Here is a 21,069-nt window from a genome sequence, read left to right on the forward strand (position 1 = left end):
GAAAATAACAGGAATTTTTCACTGAAATATCCAGTTAAGCTCTATAAAATATTGAAAATGGATGGACACTGGTGTCCTGTCCAGGGTGTAACCCGCCATCGCCCATCCAAGCCTGCACAAGATAAGGAGGGCTGAATAAGGAGAAAGTTACATCATGAATGTTTTAAACATTGATTAAAAGCTTATGAAAAAAAGAAAGTGTTAAACTCTCTATTAAAAAGTGACTCTCCCAGCTGACCTGTGGTTTTCCCACCGTGGACAATATATGAGTCCTCTGAAAGTATGAAAGACTCGATCACGCTGAGGAAGAAACAGACTTTTGCACAGGCACCAAAATGGATCCAGTGGAGGGTTTCTTCTCACAGAAGATCACCAGAAAAAAAAACCCGACAGAGATTAACATATTAGAGAGCGATGAGCTGTATGTCTCACCTTAACTACTGCACTGGTTCTTGTTTAATTTAAGAAAAGTTATTTAAAGTCCCAGATGATTTCACGTTCAGTGGGTTTCGGTGTCCAAAACCCTCAAAGGTCACCGTGGTCTTAATGCGGTCTGTGTGAAAGTAATTTGTGTGTAACATTTCAAGAGAATGGCACAAACTGTCGTCTGTTCCCTGAATCGAGGTTAGGTGGATTGCGGCCTGCTGGCAGACTGATTCGGTAACGAGTGGCTCGTAATGTCGCCTCGTATAAGATCCAGGTGCTCCTCTGTCTCGATCCTGCCAGGAAGTGAACATTTGAAAGAACTGCTACTCGCGCTCAAAGCAGGCAGGAAAATCTGAGCATCAGTCGTGTTCTACAGTCAAACAGCAACGCTTTCTGTTCGAAAACTGTGTTTTTGTTGCACCTTTATCAGATACTCTGATCTTTCAATTTTTGTCACTCAAAATCTAACAATTATTGACTTGTGGAAAATCTGAGTAATTTTCCTTTCAGATCATTATTACCTTCCTCCATTTGTATTTTCCCAACTGACACTCATAAATTCAAAGAAAACCATGTCGAGTCATGTCAAGAAATGTTTTTTTTTTTTAATAATATCTGCTTTTGTTGTGTGTTTTCTTGTAGCTCATGGAGTTTGTGTCCGAGCAGATCCTGGCCTCTCCCTCCTCGTCCTCCTCACACTCCTCATCACGTCCCTCACCGCCACATAACGTGCGCACGCACGCACGCACACACGCACACGCCCGCACGCACGCACACACACAACAAAGAATATTTATGGATAACTGAAGGATGTAAGCAGGGCATTTGCTGTTCGCCACACGGTATTGCTCACCGCGAGGACATATTTTATGTGCAATAACGCCAGAAATGTAAATAATATATTCTTGATTACTTATTGCTTCAGTAGGATGTTTAACAAGTTCTGAAACCTTGTTTTTTGCCAATAATTTTTACACTTATAAACAGTTGGAGGTTCCACTGATGATTGAAGGAGGCGTTTCCTGCTGCGTTGGTGTGACTTTCCTCCCACTGGCTGACTGCAATACTTCTGGATGACAGTTAAAAAATAAATACATCATGCTTCCTAAAGCAGTCAAGGCTCTTTTGTTCCACCTGTTGATGAACTACCTGATCATTCGACATGGTCTACAGGCGTTTGTATGTTCCCAGTACAGCCCTGCAGGAGGGACAGGAGTGCCGGGCGTCTCTCAGACGGTCCACACAGAACGGGATGAGGCAGCAGCCAAAGACACAGCTGGAGGACAAAACACACACACTGCAGATGAGCTGGTCTGGAAAGAGGAGTACAATACCAAATCTACAATGTTCATTTAAAAAAAAGTCACATTGAGGTCATCTTCCTGATATATGCTCCATATCTGACTGACTCTTCACAAACAGCAAATATAATTTTGCCTTTAGCAAAGTTCAAATCTAGAACGTGTGATTGAATAAGCTGACTTTACTTTATCTGCTCCCTAAATATAACCAGATGGAAACATGATATAGAATAATCACTATAGTTCTGAAAAACAAAGAAGCGTGTGCTTAAACGGGCTTCTTTATAGTAATCTATTGTTTTTCTGTAAGATATTGGGACCAGCTTGGCATTAAAGCTAAATGCCTTTTTTCATACAGTCCTGGCTTCTTTTTTCATATATTTATTTGTTTATTTATATATATTTTCTTTTTCCCATTCTTTTCTATTGTTTTTATCCTTTCAGAAAAATGATTTCCATGCCTCAACTTCTGTAAGTTTTAGTCTTCTTGATTTTATTGTAGGATCATGGTGATGAAGAAGGTCATAAATAAGACTGTTTAACAGACTTACAGGACCATTTCCAAGGATATGAATGGATTAGGACAGCAAATAACTAAAATACGAGTAAGAAAATAACAAAGAGCTGTGCAATAATCTCTAAAAATGCACAAAGGAGCAAAAAAACAAAAAAACAAATAAGTTATGGAATAAGCAGGGACACAAATGCAAACTGATCTCAAAGAGCTGCACAGCTTCAGGACTTTAAACAATTTCCAAGGCGACCTCTGAGAAGCTCCTCTCACCCGCAGAGGAGGAGTCCTCCACAGGACAGGTAGGTGAGCAGCCCGGAGGTGTAGTCCACCTGTGTGAGGACCGCCTGGCGGCACTTGGGACAGGTGATCTGCACAGGATCGTCTCCTAACGGACCCACCACCGCTACACAAACCAGAGGAGGGTGGATCTGATCTGGAGCTGTGCTGACCGGGCAACATTTAGTCTGAGAGTGTGGAGACTCACCTGAGGGCACTTGCGCATTTGCCATTGTTGCTGTAAATAATTTCAAAAAAAGGTGAATAAAGTTGTGGAAAACACAAACCGATGTAAAATTGTATCTCATCTTATGTCCAACTTAAAGGAAACGATCTTTCAAGCAGTGCAAACTAGAATCTGCTAAAATCCTACTGAGGTCAAATACAGTAAGTCAGAATACTTACAGTTCCTGCAGGACAGCAGAGTTCACAGCCTGTCAGCAGAGCAGGACTGTCTTCAGTGTCAAACCCTCACTGGCTGAAATGATTACGTCCCCCAGAGTCACGAGACTTTTCATTTCCTCAGGATCTGCTTGACCCAACCCAAAGCAACCTCTCCGTGAAGATGTGCAACTTAGCTCTAGTTGCCATCAGTGGCTTCATTAATGAGTGAATAAGCATTAAATGGTTAAATATTCTTTTCTATTCTAGAATATAATATTCTATCTTCTATTGGGAAATATATCTTGTGATTTATTTTTTGGTGATATTTTCTGTTCTTGTGCTCTAATGTTGGCATGGCACATGGCATCTTGCGCCACACCTTAAACCGTCACTTGGCAGAATGCAGCAGTAATTATTTGATAGTGTTAATACTTAATGTCCGTCCTCCGTAGCCGGCAGCACACCCAGCTGGGTGCTCCAGGTTGAGGCAGCTCTCTGCAGCTCTGAGCCTCCCGTTTACTGGAAATCATTAACACATTCAAACTGAGACGCATACAAAAGTAAAGAACACTTTACTTATTCTAGAATGGATCCGTTTTTAAAGAAGTCATAATGTCATGGCTGATCAGTGCTCATTACGTGAGGAAAAAGAAATAATTTGATGCGATGAAACAATATTCAGTCCAAGCAGCAATACAAGAAGAGGAGTTTTATTGTAATCAGTAAAAACCGGTGCAATATTTCACATGTAAACAATTGCAGCATGTCATTAACACCTGAAATGTTACATAGAAATATCTAAGCGACTCAATGATTCCTGTAAAAAATAGATCAGTTTCACAAAACACCTTTTGAAAAATAAAATGACATTTCTGCTGATTATTTCAAGTGATCTGAAGCTCAGATGGAAAAAAAAAAAACAATTAGTATTAAATAACCTGGCAGCTCCATCGTTGGCCTTTTGACCCTGCAGCCGAAGTCTTCCTCACTAATCCTGCACATCACAACACAGAGATGGTTGATTTTCTAATAGTTTGGACAATTTAACTGGTATGAGTTGATTGATGATTCTGTTAAACAGTAGTGCATACACAGTCGACATGACGGAGTTTTAACTCAAATCAGCCGCAAACCGGCTGATTTCAGGAGGTCGTGTGAACTGGAAACTGTGAGTAGTTTAAAAACAAATTAGAAGTGTCATGAAAATAAATATCCTGATACAGCAGACTCCGGCTTGAAGGGCAGCTGGTGAGTGCAAACTGTGAAATCAGAAAAAGTGCTGGGCGGCCTTAGCTCTGCTTTCTCTGAGTCAAAACACTCCGAGTCTCGTTTTTAGTGTGTGTGACCGCAGCGCTGATGGAGGCAGCGCTGTGTTTTTACTCAGTTAGTCCTCGTTCGCTGCAGGTCGCTTCCACCCCTCAGTTCAGTCTGTCGCTTCTGACGCCTGCTTTCACTGATGAGCTCCAACAGAAACACGTCCGGTCTGTGCAGCAGCTTTATCTCCAAGCAGATGTTAAACTTCTACAACAGATGTTTGGTGTGTTTTATTTCTCAGTGGATGGCCTCGTGGCTTCACAGCGCTGTCGAGTCGTCTGTCTTTCCCTTTCCTGCAGCAGCGAGACCTGCTGAGGAGATTCAGAGAGTTTCTCCCTCTCAGGTCTGATCACAGCTTTCTCCCCCTCTTTGATTTCAGCTCTTCCTTAATCGCTGAGCCTGGTTTTTTTCCTCCGTGGTTTTTTTTTTCCCCCTGCGGAGTTGTTCTCAGGAGGCCATGTGGCTTCTCGTCTGCTCCGCCTCGGTCCTCTCCGCCTCGGCCTGCTCCCGGGCCTCCGTCCTGTCCTTCATCGCCCTCAGCAGGACCCTGAGCAGCATGTTCTCGTTCAGCAGGCTCTCCGAGGTGTCGGCCAGCTCCTGCAGCCGCCGCACGGCCTCGCCCAGCTGCCGGCTCTTCTCGCGGTGCTGCTCCTCCAGGCTGCGCCGCTCCTGCTGCAGCGCCGCGTTCTCGGCCTCCAGGCTGCGCGTCTCGAAGGCCAGCCGGCGGTTGTCGCGCCACAGCTGCGCCAGCTGCTGGGAGAGGCGCTCGCGGGCGTGGTGCAGGGCCTGGACCTCGCGCTGGAGCGCCGCCAACTCCGCCCGCAGCACGGCGCCGGGGCCCGGCTGCTGCGGCTCCACGGAGGCGTCGTCCGCGCGCCGTAAAGAGTCGGCGTGCAGCAGCAGGAAGTGCAGCAGGTTGGGCAACGTGATGGGAAGCTCGTCAGGAAACTTCACGCTCTGATGTTTCCTGAGAAGAAAAGAGAACGTTTTGGTGACCGATGACCACAAACACATCATCAACATCTGACTGCAAGTTTTAAACCTAACATTTGTTGTGATTTTAGTTGCGAGACTGAAAAATCTAGAGAGAAAGCCAGAAATTTCTCACTTTTTGTGCAATTTTTGCTTTTTGCACTTTTGTTTTGTCTGCAACTTTTTGTGTAGCGTTACGCAACTATGTGTTCTGAGTTTCAACTAACTGCATAACTGTAGGCCCAAAAAAATATGTAGCTTTTACTTTGTATCAATTTAAAGTGTAAATCAATAAATTAGTCATTACCATGATAATGCTGCATTTAAATAATGATCCTGAGTGAAGGATTTCACCCTTCACTTTGCCCTGGAAAATTTTCCCCTAAGGGATCATTTAAAGAGGTTTTTTTTACTTTTTGACTTTAATCTCCATAGAAAGATTGACAACTTCATCCAATGATGAAACCAAATGTTGTACAAAGTGGTATGACACTGATTAAAATCACACCATTGCAGCCATAAATTCTGGAAATGGGCTTAAACCCCCTAAATGATGAGCTTTACACGAGTAAGTACGACTATCCAACAAAGCTTTTTAATTTTAACTAATAATTGCTTGAAAACATACGAACTCTAGACAGAAAAGTTATATTTAATAGACTGATCTGTCGCTGCATGAGATGTTTCACTAAAGGAGCCAAACACTGATGTTCATGGTTCATAACTAGATAAATAATAACTAGCTGTCTAGAAACCAGCTGAGAGATCACCAACACTGTCAGCTGTTTATAAAACCGCTCAGGACTCCTGAACGCCACACAGCAGCAGCTGAGGACTTGAAAAGCAGATTTACTCAACAGGCAGCACTTGGTTTGGTGCAGGTGACCCCACCGTGTTTCTGATTTGCATCGCTGGAGAAACTCATTTACATGTTTTGTTTTGCTTCCCACGACTCTGCACACTTTGGCGTTTTTCTGTTTTGTGTTTGTTTCTGTGGACATGTCACCACCTTCCTCACCTGTATCTGGGAAAGAGGAGAATGGAGGGAACGTGGTCGACCATGAACTCCCAGGGAAGGTCGTTACGGGCAACGTTCACCCTGCAGCCAGAGGAATATCGTTACACGGAACACACCAGCACCCATTCATTTTGCTTGATTCAACTACGAGTCGATACCTGGCCACAGTGATGTTGCTGTTTCCTTGTAACAGTCGGGCCAGCTGGATGATGATGTGGTTGAGAACGGAGCAGAATCCACACCACTGAGTGTAGTAGAAGAGCAGCACATCCTGAAACACACACACACACACTAACAAAGATAGAAGTGACTCTGTCAGGCCTGAAGTCGGAGCAGATGGTCTCTCACCTTCTGCTGGTCCATGACGGCGGGCAGGAAGGAGGAGGTGCTCAGCTCTGAGAGGAGGCGGCGCTGAGGAGCGGGAGGACGCTCGTCCGCTCGCTTCTCTTCCTCTCCTCTGTCCGTCTTGTCCGGTTCCCCGACCAAGTGTCTCTGCAAGAGGCTGTACGGAGCACTGAAGTTCCTGATGAAGGCCTCTTGAATGACAACCACAGCTACGGTCACATTCAGATAGAGCTCCACACGAAGCCCAAGATCACGACACACTTCTTAATTCAAACAGGACGAGTGTCCTCAATTTTACAAACATGAAGGAAGACTTGTGTCCTACATGATGTTAACACGCTGTTAAATACCTCAACACAAGGAAAATGAGGGGAAAAATTGAAGTTCTTGAATGTGCAACACAATTCTCTGAGTGCAATCTGTTGACTTCACACTAAAACCCCGTTTCAAGAGCAGCATGCAAAAGATGACCAATGACGCGTATCGGCTAATCCGCTGCTGTGCAGATGATGTAAAGCGGCTGTTTGCATGCAGCTTCCTCCACTGAACCAGACACTGTAAGTCAACCACACACACTCCTTTAAACAGGTTTACAGCCCCTCTAGACGTAATGCTGCAGCTCAGAACTCAAACACAATGAAGACTTTCAAAGGATGGATGTTAAAAAGATAAAGGTTACTTTCACAAAACTGGGACAGACTATCGAGTGACCAGCAAAATCTAAACATTTCAGTTGGGATAAAGAGACACACTCCCGGGGTGTGTGGAGGAGACACTCTGACCAAACAGGTCACAGAGTGACATCCTTCCTGCTGGAACTGGGATTTGAACCAGGAATGAAGCGCGTGTCCTTACCCAGAGACTCGGTGAGCGTGGCTGCCGGGCTGCGGCGGAGGACGTAATGAACCTCGTCCTTCAGGTGCACGATGGTTGCAAACGTCCTGTCGCCGCTCGAGTCGCCCTGCGACCCGGAAGCACTGCTGTTGTTTGGAGCCCCGAGTCTGAGCGCCAGGGGCCAGTTCAGATCTGCATCCAGCACATAGAACCTGAGCGTCCTGTTGGTCTGACACCGGAGCCCTGTGATGCCGTCGTCCTCCTGCTGGGGGACGGATGGCGAAGCAGGCGGCGTGGGGGGAACGCCTGGCTCCTCTTTGGCTTGAGGCTCGGTGTGCTGAGCTTGAACGTCCCTGCAGCAGGCACTGTAGTGACTGAACGGACTGTAGCTGCTCAGAAAGTGGCTGCAGCCTGCGGAGGCGGCAGTCTTTATGGACACGGAAGGTAGATGGTGCAGGCAGCAGTGTCGGAGATAGGAGGGAAACGCCTGTCGCCGCGCGGCGGAGGGAAACGAGCAGTGAGCAGACGAGGCGGCGAGGCTGGGCTGCGAGGAGCTGACGCACACCTCGCACACATTTGTACTTGAATTTGGGAGAAGCACCGACTGGCAGCACAGTGAGGAGAAGAGGAGGCGCTCGTCCAGCTCCTCGCTGTAGTTGCAGGAGTGGTAGCGCACGGCGACGTCTGCAACCTGACACAGAGAAGACAGAGAAAGTGAGACGAGAGAGTGAGGAGATGAGACGGTCCTCCAGCTGGTGCTCACCTGCTGGAGTGCAGCGCTGGGCTTCGACCCCAGTGGATTGTACGGCAGGAACAGCAGCAGTGCGGGTCCTTTGCTCAGCTCCTTCTCCAGCAGGCGGGATTTCGTCCCTGGAGGCTGAAGCCACTGGAGGACGGTCTCGTGGTGCTCAAACACCCAACTGCAGATGGCCTCTGATGTGAAGTTACGCTCCCTTCGAGGGAAAATCTGAATTCCCGGAGAAACAACCATCAGACTGTATGAATGGAAGCAGGAAAGGAAGCCCTTCTGTCTGTAGCTCACACAGAAACACTGCTTACCAGCGAGGAGTTGAATCTTCTGTGGAGGTAAACCGTTTCATCGTCTCTGAGAGGGATGGCCTCCGCCACCTGCCTGTTGGTCACTACCCCAAAATGAACAGCGCCACGGAAGTCTGCTCCAGAACAGCAGAGACAACAGAGAAAAGCCGCTCATCAAGAAAAATCCCAGAACTCTCTGACTTGGCCTGATCACAAGATCCCAGGCATGAATCAGCGTTTCGGCAACTCTTACCCCTTTTCAGAGCCTGCAGGGCTGAGGACAGGTAGGTCAGGTACCCCGGTGGCTGTGGAGACGAGTTAAACTGGAAGAAGCCCACCACTCGAGACTGAAAACACACAAAATGACAGGCGAAAATGAAAACGCCACAGTTCACTGCGCCAGCGAAACATTGAAGAAAAAGCTGCGAATCCGAGCGTCACCTCGTGATACGCCAGGAACTCCTCAACGTGCGCTCTGGATGGGAGGTAAGTCAGCGGCGTGATGACTCTCAGGATGAAACTTTCTACGTACGTGGCCACAAAAGGACCTTTGTACTCAATCGGCCCAAACCTGCAGAAACACAGTCCACCAATGTCAAGGAGCTAATTCTCTGTTTGGAGGAATTCAATCACATTTCATAAACACAGGTCTGAGGAGAACTGCTGACGTTAATAACATCTGCCTGTAAAGCGAGTGTTTGTACAGTCGCAGCTGTCTGAACTCTTTAAGTGACAGTAACATGCATATAAAGTGCAGCGCAGGCCTCTCCGTCTCACCTTCTGTAGAACAGGTGGATGATGGGATACTGATAGAAGCGGTTCAGTCTCCTGCACTTCCCCAGACTCCACCAGCAGTTCACTGCCACAAACTGCACCTGTGTTTGTGTGTTCAGGAGACGCAGAGAGAAACGAAGCTGAACAAACAAACCGATTTCCAGACCATCAGCAGGACGTGTGCTCTGAGTTTTCTCACTCGCATGTAACCTCAGACTTCTGATGCTTGTCAGGGAGGGAGGAGAGTGACGGCTGAGCTATTATCTCTAATGAACAATGACTGCCTCAACCCATGAAAAACACCCCTACTGGACTGGAGAGCTGAAACATTTTCAAATAATAGAGCACTATGTAAATTGAAAGTTAAACCTATTTTTCTTATTGTTTGTTGTGTAAATGGTGAAGCAAGCCCTCCTCGCTGCTTGCTGTGTGTGTAGCGCTTTGTCTTTATACCTGTTTGGCCAGCTTCTTGGCTACTTGCTGCACTTCCTGACGCGCGGCCATGGAGTGAGCACACCACGGTGCGTAGAAGAAGATGAGGGAAACCTCGGCCACGCTCCTGAGACGCTCCACCTGCAGGGAAAGAGTCACGGAACGAACCAGTAAAGAAGAAAGATAAACACAAAGATCGAAGACAAATACTGTCAACCGTCTAAAACTGTCAACCATTCATAAACAGAAAATAGATAGAATTGAATAAGATTACAGATAGACAAAGATATTAATTCAAAATGAGAATGGCAGAGACAACCAAACAAACTAAAATTTCACACACTAGAATGACACTAACAGAAATCAAACAGAAAAAAAACTAACAGATGAAATAAACGCTGGACTCTGGTCACATCAAACAATGTTTTCTCTGAATCTCACCTGGTCTAACTGACCCAAGTAAAGGTCAACCACCGGGGCGTCTGGAGAGAAGAACCGCACCGGAGGGCGAGCTGCTGCCACCACATTCTTGGCTCGGCTACAGAGGAGAGTGAAGACAACAGTGCTGATCGGCCTTCAGACATATCACAGCAAAAACCGCATTTGTCAGTAGTTATGGTGTGTGCCACAGCAATCACTATCTAGAAATAAAAATGCAAAGATAACTGTTAAACCTAGCAGAGAGAGAGCAGTCTTCGACCTGATGAAATGATTTTTATCATGATCATGAAAGCATAAGGAGACTTTCATGCATGTCATTCTCTCCTGCCTGAACGGAAACTTCAGTTACACTCAGCTGTCAACATCAACAGGTGCAAAACTACAGCAGGATAAGAAGCAGGATGCGGCAGATCGTTTGCTTGACGTGTGTTCAGTTTTTAAGACATAAATATGTGCATTTCCTTTCATCATGCATTTGATACTACTGACCTTTGAGTCTGAGACTGTTAATGTTAGCTGATTTGCTGTCGGAATGGTTGTAATTTCATTCTTATCAGCCTGATGGTGCTGCCTTGATTCAATAAAACAGAAACATCGAGGCTCTCACTGAAGGGTTGTGATAATGACTTCGTATTACTTATTTATTGGCTGAATATTCAGTTGCCTAACTAATTAAACGAGCAGAAAAACACTGCTTCTTTCCACCATCATTTAGGTTGTGTTGAAAATCCAAGAGACTTTTTAGGAGTTTAATTTTATTTAATATGAGAGACACGCTTCGTTTCTTGGTTGTTTGTAAACAACAGACTAAAAAACACAAAATAGTAATATGCATAAGCACCACTGGTCCAAAGCCTGGGTTAATCCTCTCGTCTTGCAGCAGCTATAAGCTCGAGCTGCTCATAATTTAACCACAAACTAACGGGAAGCTAATTTAAGTCAAAGTGAAGCTGTGTGGCGTTCAGGGAGCCCGGGGCTGAAAACAAGCCCCCCCAGCAGCCACTCTTGCTTACCTGCATGTGAACTTGACGGCGAGGACGAGCAGGACTCCGAGCACGATGGCCCCGCAGAGCAGGTCCGGTCTCCGGGCCATCAGAAGCAGCACCTGCCGGAGAGACTGCCGCACCCGGCGCAGCATTACAGCCCGTCGTCCGCTCCCCGTCCCATTTATACGCCCCGGCTGCCGCTCAACGCGTCCATTTGCCTGCCGGAGGAAGGAGGAGGGGACGGCGAGAAGGACCGGGCGGACATGGAGAGAGAGAGACGGAGCTAACCTGGATTGGACACCAGTGTTTTAGGTGTTCAAACACGGTGCGACCAACCTTTCTTCCCCACGTAGACTTTTCACTTCCGCAACTACGACGTCTGGGGAGAGACCGCAAATACACCGTCTACCACAAAAACGCGAAATACGTTTAACACTTTTAGGATAAAAACATTTAGTAAACTATCACAAACAATATTAGTAACTGCAAAGCAAGAGGGTAAAATACTTCTGTAATTTATTCTATTGTTTTATTTAGTATATGTTTCTTTTTGCGTATTAACCTTGAATGTGTCTTTTGAGATGGTCCCTAGGTTGTTATGGTGACAATCCGTTGCTGCCATGACAACTGTTAGACACCAGGGGGCGGTCTTTTTGAACTGAATTCAAACTTTATTTATATAAATTTTTTTTTACAAGAAGACACGCGCTGTTTCGAAGGAGACAGAACTGCTGAAATAACAGACACCAGAGTCCAGTTTCCGGTTTTTGTGACATCTTTATTAAATGCTTGTGAAATATTTTTTTCTTCCTATCTGAATGAGTGAGCATCAGGAGAGTATGATACATGAATGAGAATTCCAACCAAATCTCACAAAGATTTGATACACTACTGGCAAAAAATCCATTCAATGTAACAGTTAACAAAAAGTTACAAGTTAGAAAAATAACATTTTTGTTTCTAATAATCAAAATGAAAGAGAAGTTTTACCCAGTTTTTTTAAGACCCTTGAAGCCCATCAGCTCCCCAGAGCACCTGGCTGAATACATCCTGGAGATTTGATGGGTAAATGCAGAAAAATACATTTCAGGCTGATGCTGATGAAAGCTTACACAAGTTTCGTTATGAGTTTCATTGCAATTTACCGAGTCCAATTCAATTCACAGCGGCAGATATTTGTTTACTGGAATTACTCAAATTGTTTCTATTGTCCTGCAATAACTCAAAGAAGAAGATGGTTCAGGAATAGCTTCAGAGAGGTTGCTTTTCTCCAAAATGTCACCACGAACTCAGAAGGATCAAAATGTAAGAAAAACTTTACACAAGAGTAAGGCTAAAGGTGTGTGTGTGTGTGTTTTTTTTTTTTGAGAGTAAAAGATAAAAAGAATTACAGCATAAATCAACAGTGTAAAAACACTTAAAATCTGGTTTGCTCACTTCCCCCCTCTGTGGAAATAATAAAAAAAAACAGAACTAAATGAATTTTTTTCTTTTTTTTTCTTTTTTTTTTTAAGGCACAGCATAATTGTCAGCTTTACAAAAAGAGATACATTAAAACCAGAAAAGTTTGGATGGTCTATATTAGCAGTTCAAGGAATTTTAAGAAGTTACTATTTTTTAAAATTTATTTGCTGCATTATCTCTTGGAACTTTGTGGAGATGACAGCAGAAACGTTTGCCAAATTTAAATCACGTTAAGGAGTTGGGAGTTGATTTTTCCAGCATCTCCTTAGCACCGAGCTGACCGCTGCACTGAAGACAGATTTTACAGTTGAGATGCTGCTTCATTCAAGCTGATGCCTCTGAAGCAGAAAACGGTTGAGGAAAGCAAAAAGACACTTAATAAAAAGGTAAAAGTTAAACAAATGCATAATTCTTCACTGGAAATGAGCTTTATCGGTGGCATTCAAGGCATTATCAAGGTGAAAAACCCAGTTTCAACTGGATTGATATTTGCATGATTGCAAATCGTCTATGAGCCCTTGTTTTCCAGGAGGTAACTGTTCACAGAGAGGAGAGAGGAAGCCAGAATACCATCATTTTCATTGGTGGATGTGAGCACACATCTTCAGCAGAGACATCGGATTGATTCGGTTTTGCCGTGTCTGCTGCGATTAGGGGCCACGGGCTGCTCGTGGTCTGCTACGGTTCGGGGAACTGCAGCATCCTCAGGAGCATGTGGAAGGACATGAGGGGACTCAGGAAGAGCCCAAGGAAGACGAGGCAGTGGAACGTAAACTGCGAGATGCAGTGCCAGACGAGAGCGACGACAGCGGCGATGACGAGCCAATTCCGAACGTGGATGACAAACTCCGTGCACAGATCCCTGCAGAAAAAGGAAGATACAGATCAGTGCACTGATCTGAGGAATTCTTAGACCTACATGTGATGAGTGTGTTTGTATAACAAAGCTGTGCGTACCTGATGCTGGAAAAGAAAAACAGCCTGAAGAGGATGCAGAACTCCAGCACGGACAGCAGCATGGCGTTGAGGAAGATGAAGAAGAAGGTCCAGGATTGGTCAGACACCAGGTTCCAGGTGTACTCTCCGGCCAGCTGGAACGGGAGCACACAGTATTTGAACAGGAACTCCGCCCACTGCAGCCAGGTCGTATCCATCTGGAGAACACACAGAAGCACAGGATGAGCTCCTCACATTTCCCAACACGTGAATTTTACCACAAGAAGACCAGCGGATAAGACTGTGCTTTACCGGGCTGCTGGCATCCGTGTTGGGACAGCAGGCGTGCAGGAAGGGCAGGAAGGCGTCGTAGTAGTCAAACACGTACAGGTACAGCATGGTGAGGCGAGGGGAGAACTTCATTGCGAGCATCAGGAACAGAGACTTCTGATCAATGGGCACCTTGCAGAGAAGCAAAAACAGAGACGATTCAAATGAGAATTCAAGAAAAATTATATTTTCTTAATATAATAAAATAGCTTACCTTGAATTCCCAGAGTGTCTTCAGTTCGTCCAAGAACACGTCTCCGTGGGTTTTATCTTCCATGTTGAAGACAGGCTTCTGCAGGTCTTCCTCCGGAATCACCAGGCTTCTAAAGGACAAAACAGATCACCAAGACATGTCAGAATACAAATAATGAAGCACTGAGCGTATTAAGGTGTGTTGACACCAAGACTGATCCCATTCAAGCCTGAAGTCAGAGACGCTCTGCATCCTCAATTTATTATCAGTGATATGAATGAGAGAAAATCTTGCTGCACTTCGAACAAAAACATTAAAAAATAGTGTAATTAGACGTTCCAAAAAACCTTGTGTATTGTTTGTCATGACTGCGGTACAACCTTTTCCTCTCCAGGATGAAACGTGTCTGTACTTCCTCACCTCGTAGTTCTCTTACCGTCCATAGTCTATCCCCTGCTTGAAGGCCTCCTTGTACTGCTCAGCCCACGGCCCCATCATGTCCAGCCAAGACGCCACATCGTTGGGATTCCACTTTGTGGCGGGATCAGTCGTCAGCTGGTCCTGCTTGTCTTGCATCTTGGTGTTCTCCCGAATCAACGACACCAACACCTGATCACACACAAACACACACTGCTGGAGATCAAGTTGGATCAGACCGGTTCCTGGTAAAGTCTGAAGGACCGTCCTGATGGGTGGACTTTGCTCTGCTGCTTGCACTTTGCTGTAATTCAAACTGTCTTTGCTTTCTGGATCTAGTAAACTCGTAAACTACAGGACAGTGTACATTGCTCAGACCTTCCATCTTCCATTGAGCACAGTTCTACAGAATAACAACAATAAGTCAAGTGGCAAAGCCAACACCTTGAATTTGGGCATCTATTCTCCCAACCTTAAAGAAACTTACTTGTGCAGGAAAATGCAAATTTACTCTTTAGGTGAATCAGGTACTCTTCTTTCAGGAGTGCCTTTTCCAGCCTGGTTTTATTTCCCAGCACAATGGAAGAATCCACTAAACTCAGTTCTAATTTCAATCAAAATTTAAATTTCAGGCAACAGGCTCTGTCATGTGAAAAACGAAATGGGAAGAGGAAAACTGCAAGCTGACACTTTGCAGGAAAGGCCAGGCTGATTTATGGCATCCATCGAAGATCTGGAGTCACCCTGTGAGGACATCTGATAGGAAATGCCAATACCCAAACTCTTCTTTTTTTTTTTTTTTTGTTAACTTACAATAATTGATGAGAGTGCAGTCACGAGTAAGTATATGAAACTCAACAGTCTGGGTAGAAACATCGCTTGGCGATATCTATGGAAGACAAGAGGTTTTGCATGTAAAAACACAGTCCAATTAAAGTATAACAGATTACATATAAATAAAATTTCATTTCCAGTTGAAAGTACCTCTCCAGTCGCCTCAGACTGCGGCTGATCCTGGCATCGCGCTGGATCTGCGATCTGCGGCGCTGCACGCTGCTGTAGAAGAGCCCGTTAACGGTGTCCCTGGGGAGAGCAGGGACGACGGATCGAGAGTGAAACACACACACACACACACACACACACACACACACACACACACACACACACACACACACACACACACACACACACACACACACACACACACACACACACACACAACGTGATGGCACTGATGTCTGAATGCTTCAGCATCACCAGCCGTAACGATTCAGACTTGTGCGACAAGAACAAGAAGTGAAACGTGTTCCTGAATTTCAAAGAATTTCTGAAGTTCTTCTAATAAAGCGTGGCATGGACATCTTTATGCTGTTTCTTGCAGTTGGGCTGCATGATTGAGATTTTTTTCATTCCTATTTTATTACTTTCCAAATTCTTTTTTTTTTCTGATTTATTTTGATCATTGTCCGACTTTTTTCCCCCTCTAAAATAGATCAACTAGAAATAGAGAAAAAAACTATTTTATAATATTAAATCCATTCGGAATAAAATGTTGATCATCCTGTAAACGTGTTCAATAAAGTCTGAAGATTTTTGGGACAAACACACACACACACACACACACACCTGAATGTTTGCGCATTTATCACGAGCGACATCGCAACGAACGTTTAACGACTTTAACACTGAGCAGCACGAATCTGGGTCCATAATAAAATGTGAAGAAACGTTTTTTGTGATCTTAAAGAAAGTCCTCATTTAAATGAATGAAATCAATGACGTCATCTCATCTGTGAAATCATAGCTTTATTGGTTTAGAAAAGAACAACAAACAAACTTTTTTTTTTTAAAACAGTGAACAAAATAAATCCACTGTTCTCTACAAACACTTTTTTTTTTTTTTTTTTTTTTTGGCCACAGTAAGCTTTGATGCGGCCGTGAGAGCCATACCTCAGCTCCACGTCGATCTCAGGATAAATGAACCACTCCTCCAAGCACTGGGGACACACGTCCCTCTCGGAGACGTCGAACCACAGGGCCAGGCAGTGCAGGCAGAAGGTGTGCTGGCAGAGCAGCGTGACGGGGTCCACCAGCACGTCCCAGCAGCACAGGCACGCGCAGCTGGGGTCCAAGTCCTCGTCCTCTGCCTGAAAGGCTGGTTCTTGGCGTATGGGGTTGACCATGAAGTACTCGGGGACATCCGGAGCCATCTTCTGCAGCTTGACTTGCAACTTGGTTCTAAAAGGGGACCAAAAAAAGAAGAAGAAAAAAAGCAGTTTTTATATTGAGCAAGAAATATAACAGGCCTATTTAATGTTTGGTCATGAAATGTATTTCCTTATTTCAATAAACAATACTGCAACATAAATAAATAAATAAATAAATAAATAAATAAATAAATAAATAAATGTGACACTAACATGTACTACCTGCAGCGTTACCGCGTCACGTGCGAGATAACGGTGAACGGAGACGAGCGCGCGGGGCTAAAGTGATGACAGCTCGGTAGGCTCACCTGGTTTCCGCTCCTCGGGTTCTGTCTGCGGCAGGTGGGCGGCTGGAGGATGTCGAGACTCCCCGGGAGGCAGTGAAGGTCTTTTAAGTAGTGAAATTAAATTTACAGCTGACGATTAAACCGCGGGAACCCGCCCCCTCGAGCCGCCCGCTGCACGCGCCGCAGCTAAACACAGGTGAGAATCCTCCACCTCCTCCTCCTCTTCTTCCCCTCACTCTCTTCATCTTCTTTTTCCTCTCTATCCATCTCTCCCTTCCTTCTCTTCATCCTCCTCTTCCTCCTGGGGGGTGCAGAGAGGTGCAAAGTTCCCATCCACCCTGAGGCGCGAGGCCTGCCCGCACAGCGCGGCTTAATCCTCCCTCATGATCATGATAAAACTCTGACCTTCAGGCTGGCTGACACACACACACACACACACACACACACACACACACACACACACACACACACACACACACACACACACACACACACACACACACACACACACACAGGAGTAAAATTAAATGCAAAGTTAAATCAGAAGTGGAAAACACCTCGATGGAGATTAGGAGAGATTATTAAAAAACATAAGTATCAGCCTGGTTGTGCATCTTTATTGCTCCAAAGTCAAAGGTACCTGCTGTAAGAAAAAAAATAAGAAAGAAAAATAGACAAGGACAAAAAAGAAGAGTGGATCGTTCAAAAAAGTGGTTTGGTCACCAAAAAGACAAAAAAACAAAAACCAAACAAAACCAGCAAAAGGTAGATAAGGTACAGAAAACAGACAAAAGTAATCTGATGTAGGGCCAGCATGTAAAATCTTTAACTTGCTCTGATGAGAAACTACCTGGAAGAAAGAAAAGACAGAGGGGAGAAACGAAAAGAGGTCAACATGAGAGAGAACTATCAGAACTAAAAGCACTGGAACAGGAAATACTGGACTTTCTGTTCCAACATCAAAAGTCCTTAAAAAAGAGGAAAAAATGTATAAACCTATACAGAAAACAATCTAACATAACCTGATGCTGATCAGAGACCAGAGATCCAGAGTTCAAGGTCAAAGGCACCAAAAAAGAAAAGAAGCAGATGAGACCAAGAAACAGAGGCCTCAGTTCTGACGATCCACAGTCAGAGGGAGCTTCACCAAGAACAGGTATCAGCAAAGGGCACAACATTGAACCACATCACAATGCTTAACACTGCATGTGGAGCCAGAATCAGAGAGTTTAATGTTCAGATGTAAGACCTTTAAAAAAAAAACCCTAAGAAACAACAAGAGAACATCACTTGGTCTGGGCAAGGGACCAGAGATCTCCAACTTTGTGCTGCAACATCACAGATGCAACTGGTTTGAACCAAAATCAAGGAGAATATGGGTCAAAGGGTCTTTTATCAGGAGCAGACTTATGGTCTGAAATGTTTAACTCTGAAGGCTGGATAATCCAGGGTGGGGGAAATGATTAAACAGGTTTCTTCAGACACTCATTTATGACAACAATAAAAGGTGATTATGTCAGGGTGCTCCACCAGAGCAGATTACTTCTCTATCTAATCTTGGAGGCTTCCCTGTGAAGGCAATGAAAGACACTGAGGACTAAGTAAACAGAAGCATGACCATGCCAAGTGCACTGATAATCTGAGACATCAATCTGTGTTTTTTTTTTTTTGTGTGCAAAATATTTAGTTAAATCGCCTTCAGAGACTGAAAATAATAGACACATTTCTCCCCAAAGAATCTGCTTCTGAAATGTAAAAGATAGACAAAATGGAATCATGTCATAGTTTTAACAACTTTCTGATTCTTCAATCAAGAAAATACAAATAAATAAATAAATAAATAAATAAATAAATAAATAAATAAATAAATAAATAAATAAATAAACAGAATGCTTGGAAGGGAAAACTTAAGCTGGGAAACAGTTTAAACTCATGCTGCAGATGGATAATGTAGACTGACGTGACCCCAGTGGAAGCCCATGGACACAAGCACACCTGATAAGCAGGAAGTCACAGACAGAAGCCAAACACCTTTATTTGTTTGTGAAAATGCAGGAAATGAAAATATTCTGGGAAGAGGGAAAAAAGACTGTTGGGACATTTTCAACCAAACACACTGCATTGGATCGCAAATGATTGTTTCTAAGTGTATACTCCGAAAATGAAGCCTACAATAAGAATGAGAGGAGCCTGAGAGGCCTCAGCGGATCAATGCCTTAAAAAAAAGCAATGCATTGATTTAAAATCAAATGATTGAACAACTACCAAGGAACTGATAAGACAAATGTTGTTAAACTTATTACAAAGGATAGGATGCATATTAAAACATAAAAGATGATCTGCAGATTATTTAGAGAAAACTGATGATGTTTAAGGATTTCAATGTTTTTTCGATGCTGTTTTTATTTATGCATGGACAGAGTTTTATTTTTTTGTTTGGAGTTGTGGATTGACTGCAGTTATGAGCTTTACTTTCCTCTGAATGAATATTTATCAATCTCTGCTAAATTCAGTCTAGATTGCAAGGAGCAGGTTTATTAGTTTTATAAACATATATAAGCATAAAGCAGTTGTACTGTAATGCCCATCTGTGGTAACTTCAAACAAAAGTATTTTGGAAGAAAAAGAAACTTCTGGTGGTAAAAACTTAGCTTTTAGCAATCTGGATAAGGAAAAAAATCTTAATTTATTAAAGAAATAAGCATTTTTGAGGCAAAAAAATTTTATATTATAAATTATTATCAATGTAATTGTTTGATGTGTTAATTTCTTCAGCTCAAAATACTGAATTTAGTTTAATACAACTTTAAAAAATAAATCTAATTTTCACATTGCCTCTAAATCGATATTAAACTGTTGTCTGAAATCCAAATATTTAAAATACACCAGCTTACAAAGTACATCAACTACTTCAGGTGCAATTCTGCTCACACGTCTTTAATTTGTGGTAAATAAAAGGAAAAAAAAAAACTTTTCCTCAAGCGCTGTAGCAGCTAATTTCCAGAAAGTCAGCTCTGTCAGAAAATGTCTGAAACAGAACATCTCTCTGGAAACTTTTAAGAATGTCTTATACTCACCCAGGTGGCTCAGCCGGGTTTCCAGCCTGGTTTCCAGCCTGGTTTCCAGCCTGGGCAGGCGGCTCAGCCTGGTTTTCAGCCTGGTTTCCGATCATTGTGGAGTCTTGATCCTGAATGGTGAATCTGAGAGGAGAGATGCGCTGAGGTCCTAAATGAAGCGCCATGCGCATGCGCATTAATCCACCTTTTTTTTTTTTACTTCAATGAGCGGAGTACAATAACCCAGAGCTCTTAATGAAAGGTTTTTTCTTTTTTGCTTCTCTATAGCTGTCATGAGTGTGTTTAAATGCAGCTGTGCTCTGCTAACTGCTAACAGCTAGCACACCCTGATCAACTCTTTCAGATAATCTTAAAAAAAAACACATTTAGCTTTAAATTGTTATGTTACCGACATCAAAAACAATCATTGTAATATTTTAACACTGTGTTCATGAACATTAACCAATGGTACATTTACTTTAAAAGATTTACAAGGCAAGGTCAATTTATTTATATAGCAGCTTTCAGATGCTTCAGTTGGCAGTGTAAATAACTGAAATATACTGAAACAAAGGAAAAAAGTGGAGGATAAAAAACTTAATTAAGATGGAGGAATTAGAAATCCTTTATTTTTTACAACATTTATGAGATGGCATGGAAGCTGATTTACATCTATTTCTAGGTTATGTGAAAAACATTTAAATAATTGAATTTATGTAATTGCTTTTGTTATTTTTTGTTTTTATGACTGATTTTACTGCTCAGCACTTTGCATTGTTTTTATGAATATGAAAAGTGCTTTTACAAGTAAAGATTGATTAAGTACTTTTATCTTATTTTACCTTTTTACTTCATAAACTTATCTTATTATTTTATAATAACTTTGTATCGTTTCCTCTTAAGTTTTTAGCTGTTTAATTCCAGTATTTCCTGGGGGGGGGGGGGGTTCCTCCACACCTGGGTTTCTCCACTGCTGGGGTTAGCGTGCTCGGGTCCTCTGGTCCCACACCTTGGTGTGCGGGTTCCCTTGGTCTGATGGGGCTGGGGGTCGGGTGCTGGAGCCCCAGTGTTAATGACCTTTGACTTCTTCCAGTGTGCGTGGCCCCACTGGTGGTGTTTCCCAT

General features: G+C 43.6%; 4 protein-coding genes across 4 annotated transcripts in view; 1 reads left to right on the forward strand and 3 right to left on the reverse strand.

The window, feature by feature from the left end:
- The window catches only part of mslnb (mesothelin b), a 34,424-nt gene extending 32,894 nt beyond the window's left edge, over positions 1-1,530 (forward strand). Inside the window, exon 65 of the mRNA XM_030093875.1 lies at positions 1,069-1,530. Coding sequence (XP_029949735.1) covers positions 1,069-1,154 — 86 coding nt within the window. The 3' untranslated portion in view covers positions 1,155-1,530. The remainder of the gene's footprint in view (positions 1-1,068) is intronic.
- On the reverse strand, positions 1,404-2,944 carry LOC115390148 (lipopolysaccharide-induced tumor necrosis factor-alpha factor homolog). Its single transcript, XM_030093876.1, has 4 exons — positions 2,923-2,944; positions 2,726-2,755; positions 2,512-2,644; positions 1,404-1,702 (listed from the first exon to the last, which is right to left on the reverse strand). Exons 2-4 carry the CDS (start codon positions 2,748-2,750, stop codon positions 1,594-1,596), a joined length of 267 nt encoding a protein of 88 aa, XP_029949736.1. The 5' UTR covers positions 2,751-2,755; positions 2,923-2,944; the 3' UTR covers positions 1,404-1,593.
- Positions 2,945-4,567: 1,623 nt separating this feature from the next.
- On the reverse strand, positions 4,568-11,409 carry txndc11 (thioredoxin domain containing 11). Its single transcript, XM_030094989.1, has 13 exons — positions 11,083-11,409; positions 10,070-10,166; positions 9,650-9,769; positions 9,200-9,297; positions 8,864-8,993; positions 8,676-8,769; positions 8,444-8,556; positions 8,148-8,351; positions 7,406-8,075; positions 6,554-6,741; positions 6,364-6,476; positions 6,206-6,286; positions 4,568-5,182 (listed from the first exon to the last, which is right to left on the reverse strand). The coding sequence occupies exons 1-13, from the start codon at positions 11,205-11,207 to the stop codon at positions 4,663-4,665; spliced, it is 2,553 nt and encodes an 850-aa protein (XP_029950849.1). The 5' UTR covers positions 11,208-11,409; the 3' UTR covers positions 4,568-4,662.
- Positions 11,410-13,197: 1,788 nt separating this feature from the next.
- LOC115389508 (bifunctional apoptosis regulator-like) lies at positions 13,198-21,069 on the reverse strand. The gene is made up of 10 exons (XM_030092907.1): positions 20,903-21,069; positions 19,967-20,089; positions 16,346-16,633; positions 15,380-15,478; positions 14,774-14,798; positions 14,415-14,587; positions 14,000-14,108; positions 13,758-13,917; positions 13,477-13,702; positions 13,198-13,381 (listed from the first exon to the last, which is right to left on the reverse strand). The coding sequence occupies exons 1-10, from the start codon at positions 21,067-21,069 to the stop codon at positions 13,198-13,200; spliced, it is 1,554 nt and encodes a 517-aa protein (XP_029948767.1).

The sequence above is a fragment of the Salarias fasciatus genome, chromosome 6 (assembly GCF_902148845.1).
Source record: "Salarias fasciatus chromosome 6, fSalaFa1.1, whole genome shotgun sequence".
NCBI classification, from domain to species: domain Eukaryota; kingdom Metazoa; phylum Chordata; class Actinopteri; order Blenniiformes; family Blenniidae; genus Salarias; species Salarias fasciatus.